This window comes from Sinocyclocheilus anshuiensis, unplaced genomic scaffold, assembly GCF_001515605.1.
Source record: "Sinocyclocheilus anshuiensis isolate Anshui unplaced genomic scaffold, SAMN03320099.WGS_v1.1 scaffold274, whole genome shotgun sequence".
Taxonomy (NCBI): Eukaryota; Metazoa; Chordata; class Actinopteri; order Cypriniformes; family Cyprinidae; genus Sinocyclocheilus; species Sinocyclocheilus anshuiensis.
Genome location: NW_015547698.1, coordinates 447,459 through 462,244, shown reverse-complemented (window position 1 = coordinate 462,244; position 14,786 = coordinate 447,459). Strand labels below are relative to the sequence as shown.

General features: G+C 37.9%; 2 protein-coding genes across 2 annotated transcripts in view; one reads left to right on the top strand and one right to left on the bottom strand.

Moving 5' to 3' along the window:
- Positions 1-3,491: 3,491 nt before the first annotated feature.
- The window catches only part of LOC107703676 (B-cell receptor CD22-like), a 74,927-nt gene continuing 63,632 nt past the window's right edge, over positions 3,492-14,786 (top strand). Inside the window, exons 1-2 of the mRNA XM_016506400.1 lie at positions 3,492-3,828; positions 3,927-4,175. Coding sequence (XP_016361886.1) covers positions 3,558-3,828; positions 3,927-4,175 — 520 coding nt within the window. The 5' untranslated portion in view covers positions 3,492-3,557. The remainder of the gene's footprint in view (positions 3,829-3,926; positions 4,176-14,786) is intronic.
- LOC107703760 (galectin-9-like) overlaps positions 12,886-14,786 on the bottom strand; it is a 5,581-nt gene continuing 3,680 nt past the window's right edge. Inside the window, exons 6-8 of the mRNA XM_016506485.1 lie at positions 13,573-13,655; positions 13,320-13,476; positions 12,886-13,162 (exon numbers count right to left, since the gene is read on the bottom strand). Of these exons, the coding sequence (XP_016361971.1) occupies positions 13,016-13,162; positions 13,320-13,476; positions 13,573-13,655 (387 nt within the window). The 3' untranslated portion in view covers positions 12,886-13,015. The remainder of the gene's footprint in view (positions 13,163-13,319; positions 13,477-13,572; positions 13,656-14,786) is intronic.

Sequence of the window (14,786 nt, the reverse complement as noted above, 5' to 3'; positions counted from 1 at the left end):
TTGCCTAAAATAAAATCTATAGATATAAAACAGTTCAAGCATATCACAATGTTAGTTTAATGTTTAACCTAGGTAAATGTGTGCTGTTAGACTCATATCCAGTCGTTTGTGCTGAGGGTTGAAGCTGAAGCGCGCTCGGCAGCACATGGAGGCGCCAGCGCCATCACTGGCATTTTTTTCTAACAGTGGAAACAACTTAATACGCAGTCATTTTTGCTCATAAAGGTAAGAGTAATACATCATTCTAAACTGTAAAGGGGCTAGTTTTATTTGTGTGCACTCACAATATCAACAAAACGTTGTGCTTTTATAAAATAAAGAAAACAAACGCTGCCGTCTCGGGCTTGAATGGGAGCGCTTCACAATGATGAACCGCCTCACAGAATTGCCTCACAGACATGATAAAAAAGATATAGAAAGCTTTAAATTACTACTTTAAAGCGAAATAATTCAAAGCTAAAATAGAAACTCTTTCATTACGTAATCCGTGCATTTCTCTCTAAAGGCACATCCAACGAGGAGATGGCGAGTCATATTTTTCATTACCATAATTTATGGATATCTAAAACATAAAAATAAGGAAAAGGCTAAAACAGGCCTGATTATAATTTGCGTTTTATTTTATAATTCCGTACAATTAAAAAATAAAACACAAATTATAATGACATATGTGTAAAACTTTGTCCTATAATTGTATAGCTGCTTTTTCTGATTTTTATGTTGCTCTGTTCTGAATACCTGAACATTTAAAGGATTTGCTGCAACGCAAATTTGTATATGTGAATTATTTATTAGCCTATTTTTTACCCATGCAGCAAATGCTTTAAAAACAGCTTTACAATTACTTTATTACATTCCAGACGCTTTTAAAGTACTTTCACTATAAATTTTACGGGTAGCTTGAATGTAAACATTGTCATGAATTCGTTGTATTCCCATTTGTAAAATAGCCTACAAATTCATTGTTGTTGGCTAACCCGATCTCATGAAAGTGCGTAGTATAGCACAATTTTGAGCTTCAATTTGGCGTAATATTTCTATACAGAAATTGACTTTCGCGTGCAAAAGACTGATAAATTCATAATTAATGGCATGGCTGGTTCAGTCGACAGAAATATGGGACACACAGGCCTATGATAACTGCTGAAATGTTTGCGGGGCAAATCTGAGGTCAGTCTGAGCGCTCATGGTACTCACAGTGCCATACACCTGCAGGCGCCACTGACTCGGACGGTTGTCGTGGTAATAAACACCGTAACAGCAACCGTTCGCGTGTCAGTGCTTAATGCGCATATCCTATATGAAAAGTATTTTAGGGGGCCCTTGGCTTTTGGGGGCCCAAGGCGGTCGCCTACCTTTGCCTAATGGGTAAGTCCGCCCCTGATAATATCAGTTTAATTAATTATTTGATATGTTGTTCTTGGCTGATTACTTGTTTTTTTTTTTTTAGTCCTTTGTCTCTGTGCTTTTACTTCTGCTTTTCTGCAACACCCTTCATAAAAGCTGATGATGAACATCACATCATTTATCACTCAATAGAGTTGCTGTTTTCAAGCAGTAAAAAAGTATCATCATATGTTTGTGGTCTGTTGTGACTGAAAAAACATTTTCATCCTGATGAATTCTGTGTTTCAGGGGTTTCTGGTGCTGGTTGGGATGTGAGTTACAGTCCTTCACACATCGCATATGTGTAAAACTTTGTCCTATAATTGTATAGCTGCTTTTTCTGATTTTTATGTTGCTCTGTTCTGAATACCTGAACATTTAAAGGATTTGCTGCAACGCAAATTTGTATATGTGAATTATTTATTAGCCTATTTTTTACCCATGCAGCAAATGCTTTAAAAACAGCTTTACAATTACTTTATTACATTCCAGACGCTTTTAAAGTACTTTCACTATAAATTTTACGGGTAGCTTGAATGTAAACATTGTCATGAATTCGTTGTATTCCCATTTGTAAAATAGCCTACAAATTCATTGTTGTTGGCTAACCCGATCTCATGAAAGTGCGTAGTATAGCACAATTTTGAGCTTCAATTTGGCGTAATATTTCTATACAGAAATTGACTTTCGCGTGCAAAAGACTGATAAATTCATAATTAATGGCATGGCTGGTTCAGTCGACAGAAATATGGGACACACAGGCCTATGATAACTGCTGAAATGTTTGCGGGGCAAATCTGAGGTCAGTCTGAGCGCTCATGGTACTCACAGTGCCATACACCTGCAGGCGCCACTGACTCGGACGGTTGTCGTGGTAATAAACACCGTAACAGCAACCGTTCGCGTGTCAGTGCTTAATGCGCATATCCTATATGAAAAGTATTTTAGGGGGCCCTTGGCTTTTGGGGGCCCAAGGCGGTCGCCTACCTTTGCCTAATGGGTAAGTCCGCCCCTGATAATATCAGTTTAATTAATTATTTGATATGTTGTTCTTGGCTGATTACTTGTTTTTTTTTTTTTAGTCCTTTGTCTCTGTGCTTTTACTTCTGCTTTTCTGCAACACCCTTCATAAAAGCTGATGATGAACATCACATCATTTATCACTCAATAGAGTTGCTGTTTTCAAGCAGTAAAAAAGTATCATCATATGTTTGTGGTCTGTTGTGACTGAAAAAACATTTTCATCCTGATGAATTCTGTGTTTCAGGGGTTTCTGGTGCTGGTTGGGATGTGAGTTACAGTCCTTCACACATCTGTGCACTAAAGAACTCATCAGTGATAATGAGCTGCACTTATACATACCCTACTGAATATAAGATCAAGAAAGTGTTCTGGACCAAAAACCCTGTAAAGGGTGAAGAGCCTCCAGATCTGTCTGAGGACCCTGAATACAGTCAGAGGCTTCACAGAATCACAGATTATAATGGGTTCTGTTGTCTAGAGTCGCGTCCGATTTAAACACGGGGGGAAATGAGCAAAGAGCTTCAGATCGCTTCAGTTAAACACTAATTGTTTGTTTGCTTTAATTTACTACGGATTCATTTTTAAATGAGAGTATGACGCAGGCAGAGAGACTGAAAGTAAACGCTGATGCAGCGCAGAGTCCGACTAGAGCAGATCCAACAGTAATGTCGCAACACATACGTGTGAGTAAACGTGCTTTTACCACTTACATTGTCTGTTCCAGATCATCATACTGAGTATTTACACGTTTTTAACCCAAACGATCCATGTTGTTTTCAGAGTACGTCACAGAAACTGTTAGCCAATGACAGCAGTGGGCGTTTCCTTGAGTCTTGAATGAGCCCCGCCTATAAAAACAGACCGTTCTGCAAAGAGGCTCAAAAGCAGGATAGAAAATAGCCTAATACTTCTAAATTATGTTTTTTTATGTAAAATCACACTAACATTATAAGTGAACCTCAAAGAACATTTTAAAATAATTTTAAAAATGCAGTTCATGACCCATTTTAAAGAATATGTTAGAGAGCCTTAAAAGAATATGAAGTTGTGCTCAAAATTAATTCTGTATTTCAGGGGTTTCTAGTGGTTATTGGGGTGTGAGTTACAGTCATTCACACATCTGTGCACTAAAGGACTCATCAGTGATAATGAGCTGCACTTATACATACCCTACTGGATATAAGATCATGAAAGTGTTCTGGACCAAAAACCCTGTAATGGGTGAAGAGCCTCCAGATCTGTCTAAGGATCCTGAATACAGTCAGAGGCTTCAGTATCTGGGAGACAAACAGCAGATCAGACTGAGCAGACTGAGTCATGTGACACAGAAGGATGAACACAAGTACTGTTTCAGATTCATCACTGATGGAAAATGGGGAAAATGGACTGGTTATCCAGGAGTGACTCTTACTGTCACAGGTGACTTTCATGAGGCTGAGCTCTTCTTCTGTGCATTATGTTGAATAATAATCAGTGTATGACAGCAGCACTAGATATAATGTGTGTGTTGTGTTCAGATCTTCAGGTGGAGGCTCCTGAGAGAGTGACAGAGGGTCATAATGTCAGTCTGACATGTAAAAGCAGCTGCACTCTGACTGACAGAGCAACATTCATCTGGTACAGAAACTCACAGCCATTAACTGAGAGAAGAGACGGAAACAATCAACTCCTGCTGCAGTCAGTCAGAAGAGAGGATGCAGGCAGATACAGCTGTGCTCTACATGGACACAGTTACATCTCTCCTGCTGCTCATCTCAATGTCACCTGTGAGTACAGATTCATTTGATCTTTTTAAAAACGTTTTATTTATAACTTTCACAGACTTTTACCCTAAAGACACAACTCTTCCATCTACACTTGACCCTCTAATGCTAGCACTCTCTAATCTACTTCTATTCAATGGACTTGTTTTCTTTTTATTTCTTAAAAAAAAAAAAAAAAAGAACTTGACCCTCTAACGGATAAAACCGTCTGCTAAATAATTGAATGTAAATGTAACATTTTGGAACTACATATTTAATTTATGTCCTCTCTAGATGCACCAAAGAATGTCTCAGTGTTCATAAATGGATCTGGTAGAAGAGAGGATGCAGGCAGATACAGCTGTGCTCTACATGGACACAGTTACATCTCTCCTGCTGCTCATCTCAATGTCACCTGTGAGTACAGATTCATTTGATCTTTTTAAAAACGTTTTATTTATAACTTTCACAGACTTTTACCCTAAAGACACAACTCTTCCATCTACACTTGACCCTCTAACGCTAGCACTCTCTATTCTACTCCTATTCCATCGACTTTTCTTTCTATTTCTTAAAAAAAAAAAAAAAAAAGAACTTGACCCTCTAACGGATAAAACCGTCTGCTAAATAATTGAATGTAAATGTAACATTTTGGAACTACATATTTAATTTATGTCCTCTCTAGATGCACCAAAGAATGTCTCAGTGTTCATAAATGGATCTGGTGAAATAGTGGAGGGAGATTCAGTGACTCTGATCTGCAGCAGTGATTCAAAACCTCCTGCTCTGAACTTCAGCTGGTTTAAGGAGAATCAAAGCTCAGCTGTTGGATCTGGACAGAGTTTCAGTGCACTACAGAGTGGACGCTTCTACTGTGAGGCTCACAATCAACATGGATCTCAGAGATCAGACGCTGTTACTGTCACAGGTGAAGCTTTTATTAACACACTCCTGTATCTTCACATCATGCATCAGTTTAATTATGATGATCTTCATCTTTCAGTTCATCCTGCTGCTGATAGGAACGTGATTGTGATCGCAGCAACATCTGGAGGATTATTCATCATCATTATCTTCATCATCATAATCATCATTTTGTTTGCAATGCGAGTTAAATTGAAAAAAAACAAAAACTGCAGAGATTATATATTTTCACTTTTGTTCTGATGTATTAGAAATGGCTCATGCATTTTTGATTATTAGTAATCCTTAAGAACAGCATTCATATTTTTTCTCTGTACATTCTTTCATATGCTGTTAATGTCTGTCCTTATAACAGGAAAAGAAAGAGTGTTAAAACTGAAGATCTCACAATGAAACAGGTAAATCATCCACGACATGACTTTACAAAAGCAGAAACTAAATTGATCAAATACTGTCCTATTCTTCTCTACTCCATGAGTGACTCAAGGAAATATACTTTGTATTTTGCATCACTACATTCATGTGATTTGATAAGTCACACTTCTGTGTACTGAGAATCTACACTTCAGACATCTCTTAATTAATAATGATGTAGTTTTTTTTATTTCAAAACTGATCTTTATGCTGATGTGTCACAGAGAGTTTCAGGCCATGACGAGTCTCTTACTAAACCTGATACAGTCAATGACGCTCCGTATGCCAGTGTGGAACCCAGCAGCTTCAGAGGAGAAACTCCTGAATCCAGAGATACTGAGGAGATCCAGTACACAACTGTCCAGTATCACCAAAAGAAAGAGATGAACATACCGGAAGACAATGAATGTCAGTATGACGAAATAAGAGTTCATCAGCCCGATGCTGCCGAGAGGTGAGAAAAATCCAACATCACCAGCACAGATCATCTAATCAGGGTTGTAACATCGTCCTGTTTGTTTTGATTTTTCAGGCAATCAAATGTTCAAACTGTGGAAGATGCATCTGTGATCTACAGCACCCTCAAATGAATGATACAGACCAGCGAACACAAAGCCTGTGCTCGACTGTTTAATGAGTGATTGTTGGATAATTGTACAGTTGTGGAATAATTTACTCATCTGTTCAAACCACAACCACTATAAACATGTTCAAGACCCACATTAAGATGCATGTTCTTTTTTCGTAACAAAATTTTTAATATAAATAAAATTTTTGTAAGCAAAACCATTTGGAATTGAACCATTTCATCTTCAGACCATGTCAACTAAAGCAAAATGAAGTTGATCAGTCAAACCATTTCCGAATAATGCGCAAACAAATTTGTCGAAAAGCTCACCAAAGTGGAAGTGAATTTTGAACAAACATGCTGTATTTTACGAATGCATTGGTGTATTGTTATGAAACTTGGTATGTGTCTTCAACACCAGGCCCTGAATGTGCTCAACATGTTTTGTGATAGCGTGGTCAAAAATTGTAATGAAATTTCAAAAACACGCCAATATTTTTTTTATGATTAATTTAGCCTATTGTCATGAAACTAGAAAAACTACTACAAGGCAAGTTTATTTATATAGCACATTTCATACACAATGGTAATTCAAAGTGCTTTACATAGAAAGGAAGTAAAATAATCATATAAAAAAAGAATCACAACAATAAAACAATGAATTTATAAACTTTTAAAATGATTTAAAAATGGATTTAAAATGAATTTAAAACAGTTAAAAATAGAAAATGATTATATATAAAATGCAGTGCAATCAGATCGGAGGTCGCACAGTGCTCATTCAATAAATGCACAGCTAAACAGATGAGTTTTGAGTCTAGATTTAAATGTGGCTAATGTTTTAGCACATCTGATCTCTTCTGCAAGCTGATTCCAACTGCGGGCGGCAAAATAGCTAAAAGCGGATTCCCCTGGTTTTGTGTGAACCCTTGGTATTTCTAACTGACTCGATCCTAGGCATGTTTCTCCAACTCTTGACTGGAAACAAAACATCTAATTCTTGCAATGTTTTTGAGATGATAGTATTCTGATTTAGTTACTGCTTTAACATAACTACTGAAACTAAGGTCTGTCTCCAGAATTACACCAATATTCTTGACTTCATTTTTAGTTGTTTGATATCTAGAGTCAAGATATGCATTCACCTTGAGAACTTCATTTTTGTTTTCAAATGCAATGACTTCAGTTTTCTCCTTGTTTAATTGAAGAAAGTCCTGACACATCCAGCTGTTAATTTCATCAATGCATTGGCAGAGGGACTCAATGGGGCTGCATTTGGAGATAAGGCTAAGTAAATCTGGGTATCATCAGCATAGCTGTGATAGGCAATTTGGTTCTTTCTCATAATTTGACTTAGTGGGAGCATATACAGGCTAAACAAGAGCGGTGCAAGAATTGAGCCTTGTGGGACTCCGCATGTCATGGACGTCCACTTAGACTTATGCTCTCCTATACTCACATAATAACCTCTCCCTGACCAGAACCATTTGAGTACCATCCCAGAAAGCCCGACCCAGTTTTGCAGTCTCTCTAGTAGTATGTTATGATCGACAGTGTCAAACGCAGCACTGAGATCTAGTAGTACCAGCACTGATATTTTGCCAGAATCAGAATTAAAGCGAATATCATTTATTATCATAATGAGAATGATGTTAATGTTGTTAGCTTTTCAAAACATACTTTATAAACGAAGCTTCGGACATCACAGATCACGTGGTTATGGTAAAACAAATCAAGCTCCGGTACAGTACTTCACTTGGAGATGTTTCTTTTTTTTTTTGTTAACAAGCTTTGAAGCTTCAGTGTCTAATGTCACATCTCTACGTTCCTTAGTTACTTGCCTTTGGCCTTTACTTTTACTAGTTCCTCTAGTTTTTTTCCTAGCTATAGTTTTCTTTGTTTTCTCTCTTTTTTTTTGTTTTCTATTTTATATATTTATGTATTTAATATTATAAAGAGTTTCCTCTCATGTTTCACTTTGTATGTTTTTGTAACTGGGGTCAATGTTTCAATAAATCTGATTGACCTGCAAGTCATTTAAGGTCATAGTGTTTTTACTGGTTAAACAGCACTGACATGACCTCTAGTGGATGATTTGTGAATTATTCTTCATTGATGGGACATCCAACTTCTTTTCCCTCCTGAAAACGTTTTTGGGTATGTGTGTTGGAATAGGATCTAGCTGACAGGTAGAGGAGTTAGAGTTCATAATCAGCTGTTCAACCACAGATGTATTAGTTAGTGAAAAGTTTGAAAGTGGATAAAGTATCTGAGAAGTAGCAGTTTCTGGAAGAACAACAGAAGAAAAGGATTGATAAAAATGTTTTTATTTTGTCTGTAAAAAATGTCAGAAAATCATCACAAAGGTGAGAAGAACCATTAAGAAAGGGTGATGGTGGTTTAACAAGTTTGTTGATCTCAGAGAATAGGGTCTTGGGCTTGCACTTTGCTCTGTGTGTAATGGTGGACAGGTAATTAGCGTATGCAGTGTTAAGTGCTTTTTTTTAAACTGTGATATGAATTATGAGTAGAGGGTCGCATGAACGAGAAGACGAGTCTTCTTATAGAGCCGTTCAAGACGCCTACACTTAGCTTTCATTAGTCTGAGCTCCGGAGTAAACCAAGGGGAAGAATGAGCTGAGGGGACAGTTGTGGACTTTAATCGGGCCAAAGCCTCCAGGACATCAGATGTAACATGATTATATAATGATACTATCGCACCAGGACAGGAGAGATTAACAGAGAGAGGCAAAAGAAGAAGCAGCTATAGCAGTAGAGAAATTGTCGGTGTTTATGTTTTTCAGGTTTTGGTAAGATATTTTAGATTTGGTTTTAGGTTTAGCAAGGGTGAGACAAAAACTAAAGTCAGTGAGTTTATGGTCAGACATGCCAACTTCAAGACCCTGGACACAGACATTATTAATGCCAACCAAACAGATTAGGTCAAGTGTATGAGAATGAGTGTGTCTAGTGAGCTACCTCTGATATAACGAACCAAAATATATTACTACTACAAGCATCCAGAGGTTTTTATTTTTGTTTATCGGTCGTAACACCAAACAACTTTGCCTACATAATGCGAAATAACGTGGAAGGCAGTCCTAACCAAGATGCAGGGATGCAAGGGTGTGTGTGTGTGTGTCAGCTAACAGCCACCCAGAGAGAGGTCACTCACCTGCATTTTGCCCCAACCTCATTCTGGCCCAGCGATGCAGCATAGATGCCCGGCGTTCTCAGTCCAGCCCAAGCGTGGATACGGTTTTCGTTGAAGTTTACTTTTTTTTTTCTTTTTCCTTTTTGTGTTAAAACACAGAGATAATCATAATCCCAAAAACAAAAATAAATCATTGACTAACACAAGGAGGGTACATGATTTGAGGCGAGAGCTTTTTTTTTTTATACGTGTCCACACATGGGCAGCGTTTTCCTTTTTGAGTCTAAGACCCCGCCTGTAACGGGGCTGACGAGACGTGAGACGTGTGGATCCATCTGCAAGCTTTTATTTCAGAGACGTGGTCATAACAGGCAGGGTCGAACAATGGCAAACAGGTATATGGCGGGCAAAACACAAGAATAGTCCTAGGGCTAGCGTAGGTCAACGATCGGCAGACAGAATCACAGGGGCGAGACGAGAGGGATAAATCCAGGGAAACAGGCAAGGATCAGAAACCGAGAAAACAGGCAAGGCAAGACAAAACAAGGAAACACAGAGACTCGGAACAGGGTACAGGCTAAACAATACTCAGCAGAGAATGGTAGTTTGAGTGAGTGTTATATAGTGAGTGAGTGATATGAAACAGCTGTGCAATCAGTGCTGTGTGCAATCAGTGAAACAGCTGTGTGCAATCAGTGCAATGAATGATGGGATATGTAGTCAGGGGTGATATGCGACAGTTTGTGTTGTGCGAGAGTCAATGTAATGAAAGGGTGACCTCTGGTGGTGATTGAACGGAAGTCCATGGACAGGATTCGTGACACCGCCTCTTACACACGCCAATCTCATCATTCACAGGTGAGTGACATCATCTGGGCTCTTACTTTTCATGTTAGTCAGTACTATCCCTGCTTAAATACCTAATACTAGGAAAATCAATATGCTGTGAAAAATCTAAATAATCCAATATAGCCATAAAGTCCTTAGCAGAAGCACAATCAATATCCACATGAATGTTGAAATCACCAAACATGATAATATTGTTATGTTGAGCACAGGCAATAGTGAGCAACTCGGTGAAATCAGAGAGAAAGTTTGCATTGTGTTTAGGAGGTCTGTAGATGAGCAGTATCAAGAGTGGTGTAGGACCAGAAATTCTGAATGACAGATATTCAAAGCAAACAACAACATGAAAATCAATGTTGTCAGTCTTATAGTTGTTCTTAATTACAGCTGCTAGGCCACCGCCTCTGCCAATGAGACGTGGTTTAGACAGATGGCAGTATCGAGGAGGAGTCAACAGATTAAGTTCCATAAAGTCATTAGGTAATTGCCAGATTTCAGTGAGCAGTAGTATGTCCAACTTTCTTTCAGCGATAATGTCATTCAGCAGTGTACCCTTGGAAGGCCAAACAAAGTAGTTTCGCTTTCACAACGAAACACACAGCGCCTTCACGACATGGCGGCGGCAACAACAATACTACAGCGAGAATAAAAGTTACGCCTTCTTTCTTTGCGTGAACATTTGGGCGGCGTTATGCAAATCTTCCCACATAGTGATGTAGATATGTGGGGGCGTGTTAGAACGAGACGTTTTAGGTAGGTGTGGTTGACTCTTAACTTTTATAAAGAATATCTCTTTGGATTTGAGACTTTAGTCTTTGCAACTTTACAGATCTTCTTTATGCACCAAGAGCTTGTAACACTCCAAAGAGAAAGGAAAAATTTAAATCGCATCATATGACCCCTTTAATACACAGCAACATGATTCATTGATATTAATGCGTCACTGTTCAACACATCGGACCTCTTTAAGATTCAAAAACACAAACGAAGACAGTTATTATATTATTGATGAAGAAACTAGAAAGTTATAGCCTAAGGAACATTTCCCATTTTGTTTAAATGAACCTTGCGACCTTTGATTAAGATTAGACTTCGAATTTGTGATCATAGGATCCATGATCTCTGGGATGTCCAAAATAATCAAATATCTAAATTAATTCATGATAGATTTTTTCTATTAGTTCTTAATTAGATCTAAATGTAACGATCACTTGAAATTGCAATCAGATTAAACATGGAGCTAGAATCAAACTGAAACTAAATCCAAACAAATTAGGTAAACTTTGAGGAAACACAAGTCAAAGACTTACACACATTGGGCCTCATTTATCAATCTAATGTAGAAACGAGCTCAGATCCGTGTGCACAAATCTGACTAAAATTTACATAGAAACAAAAACTAAACTAAAATGAATCATTTGAAACGTGACAAGTAGATTTAGTCCTAGCTTGCAACATTAGATTGTGCAGCATGAACATGCATATATTCGCTGAGATTTGCTAAAGATCACATTTATTAAATTAACTTATTTTAATAGTTAACTTTAAGTGAGTGTTAGATGACTACAAAGCCCGTAAGAAAACACAGTGGGCCTCATTTATCAATATAACGTAGAAACGAGCGCAGATCCGTGTGCACAAAACAACTTATGACAGAGTTCACGTGTGATTCATGAAACATTCGTATGCCGCCAATCTCATCGTACAATGATCGCACGTTGATAAATATGGCGGCAGAAAACAATCGTCATTTGCATATCACGCACCTAAAAACAGCCCAGTTTAGAAGCCACGCCCCTAGAGTTTACGACACGGAGAAACGAAACCCGGCCAAAAAGAGGAAGTAATCTCGTGAAAGAGAAATTAATCTTACTCTAAAAACACTCGTTAACCTTGTAACTGCAAACAAGTACATTCATTTAAATGTATATTAAATACCGGTAAATAAAAGGAAAGCTTTACGAACATAAACATTATGGCTGCAATATAACAAAGAGTGAAAAATTTAAGGGGGTCTGAATACTTTCCGTACCCACTGTATATGTATATTAAAATACTCTTAAATATAAACAGCCTATTTAGTTCCCCTCACTCTACAACAAATATTTTACATTTAACGGTATTCAGAACAGAACAATAATGAAAAATATGTAGTTATAAAATTATATATTCAACTATAAAATGAATCTAATTAGGCTTTAGTGGCATTCATTATAAACAGCATACTGTCAGGCAACGGTAGAACTAGTGTTGTTTGTGTGTGCATGAGGCGCCTGTGCGATCTGGTGGATTTAATCAAATAAAGACATAATTCAATTCAAGTTTATTTGTATAGCGCTTTTCACGATACAAATCGCTGCAAAGCAACTTTACAGCAAATTAAGTTTCAACAAAATTTAGTGGTAGCTTATCAGTGGTGACTGTCAGTTAATGTACATATGGCAGAAATGTACGGAAAAATCAATTAAAGACGTAAACAAGCAGACGATGAAAAGACAAAGAAAATAAATAAAATGCATTAAGAGTGTCACAAAAACGAGCGTAGCCTATACTTGTTGCACAGAGTTTTTTTTCCCCCTTTTGTTAATCTGTTAATTATATTATAGCCTATTATATATTTAGTGTGATCCTATTTATTTTATTCCTTTTATAGACTTCATTTCTGTTTTTCTCCTTTCACAGAAGCGCAGCAGGTGCATGATGCGACGATTGAATCCTCAATGTCTTGTTTACGCTGCTATTCACACATATAAAGCTAAAGTCCTGTGTAAACCCCCCCAAGAAATTGTGTTTGTAGGCATATTTTACTAGAATTATTAACACAGATAGCACCGATAGGTTGGACACATCACTGCAGAACAGACTGTGTTTATTAATTTTTAAGTATTATTATTATCATCACTGCAGCTGTTGTAGGTTTTGAACATTTTTTCCTCATAGATCTGGATGAAATCTTTGTCAGGGCTGCACAAAGCTCAGCTGCACATCTCCACGAATGTCTAGAACATCAATCTCCTCCAGATTAGTGTAGCGATGGCTGTAAGTGTGAGTTTGTTCACCATTGACAAACACCTCGTAACCCTGATGACTGCAGAAAATGGTGACCTGAAATGCATTAAAATCATTCAGTACTGCACACTTTACAGACTTTTCCCTAATTGTACTGTACAGTTATTGTCCAGTGTATTTACAGTCATATCCACACTGTCCACTTGAATATCAATGGTACTTTCAGGGATCATAAAGTCAAATGTTTGCTTACTTGCAGCGGTTGTCCTATTTCAATCGGCATGAGCTCATAAATTTCCTCATCGCCCCATGTCCCATCCTCATAGCTGTTGCACACAACCACATTCTCATCAAAACGAGGACTGTAGTAAAACGCAATTCCAGTTTTGTGCCGTAGAAAAATCTCCATTCTGGGGAAAGAAGAGGAATGTTTTTCTGATCAGCTGGAAGCTGTCGTGATTCAAAGAGAAAATTTCAAACAGAAGGTGTTATTTTTGTTGTCAAACCCATCAGGATTGATGACTCCTTCAATGATGATGACTTTTCCAGACCGTAATCCACCATCAATGATACTTTTGTATGGGACTTTCTGATTGTGGGTCAAAGTAATTAACAACATTTATAATATACTGCAACCTTTTAGTCTTTCTTTGTTGAACTAATCAGTTCATTGTATTAGATATTTAAAAAAAAAATACTGATTTTGACAATACTGAAAGTTAAATGCGTTGATGAGTGTTTTCATTTTTTTTTTTTTGATAACATTCATTAAAAAGTTCTGTATAAAACAGAAATATTTATCAAAGCACATAAGAACGCCTTATAAAATTAACCAAAATCAATTTGTATTTTTTTGGAACAGGGTGTCCAAACCTATACCTGGAGATCAGAGTTTAGCTCCAACCCTAATTAAACACACCCGACGCAGCTAATCAAGGTCTTCAGAATCACTAGAACAGTGGTTCCCTTATCTAACGCACTCAGTTCACTTGCGTTCCAGTTCATTTATTTACGTCGGTTAAGGCTAGAAGGGATACAGCTGCGGCTACTGGGCATGCGCTCATCAATATAGCGTAATTTTTGTAACACTGTACAACAATAATTATTATTATTGTAAGGGGAAGGTTTAGGGTTGGGGTAGGTGTAGACGTTAATAAAACACAATCTAATAGGTAGAACATTAATTTCATTGTTAGTTTCCGGTCGGAGCTGTATCCCTTCTAGCCAATTTAAGTCCTTCACTCGCTAACTTCCCTCCGTCTCCTTTACTCAGATGTACGTCATTGATTACGTTGCACGTGTGCCCACTAGTGGCCGAACCCTTGCAATGGGCTGAATCGGAATATCCCCCTTCTCCAAATACCCACACTTGCGGTCTTTGCACTTGACCACTTGACTACTTCTATGACGTATTTCCTGTATTTGGTCCAAGTGTTCAAGTGAGCATGAAGACCACAAGTGTGTGTAGCATTTTTCATTACCTGATGGGACACACTTATAGGCCACATTCCAGTCCGCTTTTTTATGCCCTTCACTCGCAAACTTCCCTCCGTCTCGTTTACTCGGATGTACGTCATTGATTATGTTCCATAAGTGCACACTACTGGAGAAACCCTTGGAATGGGCTGAATTGGAATGTCCTAAGCCCTTGATCACTTATGGCGCTTTTCCACTGCATGGTACAGCACGGTACGGCTTGGTGCGGTTCACTTTTTGGGGG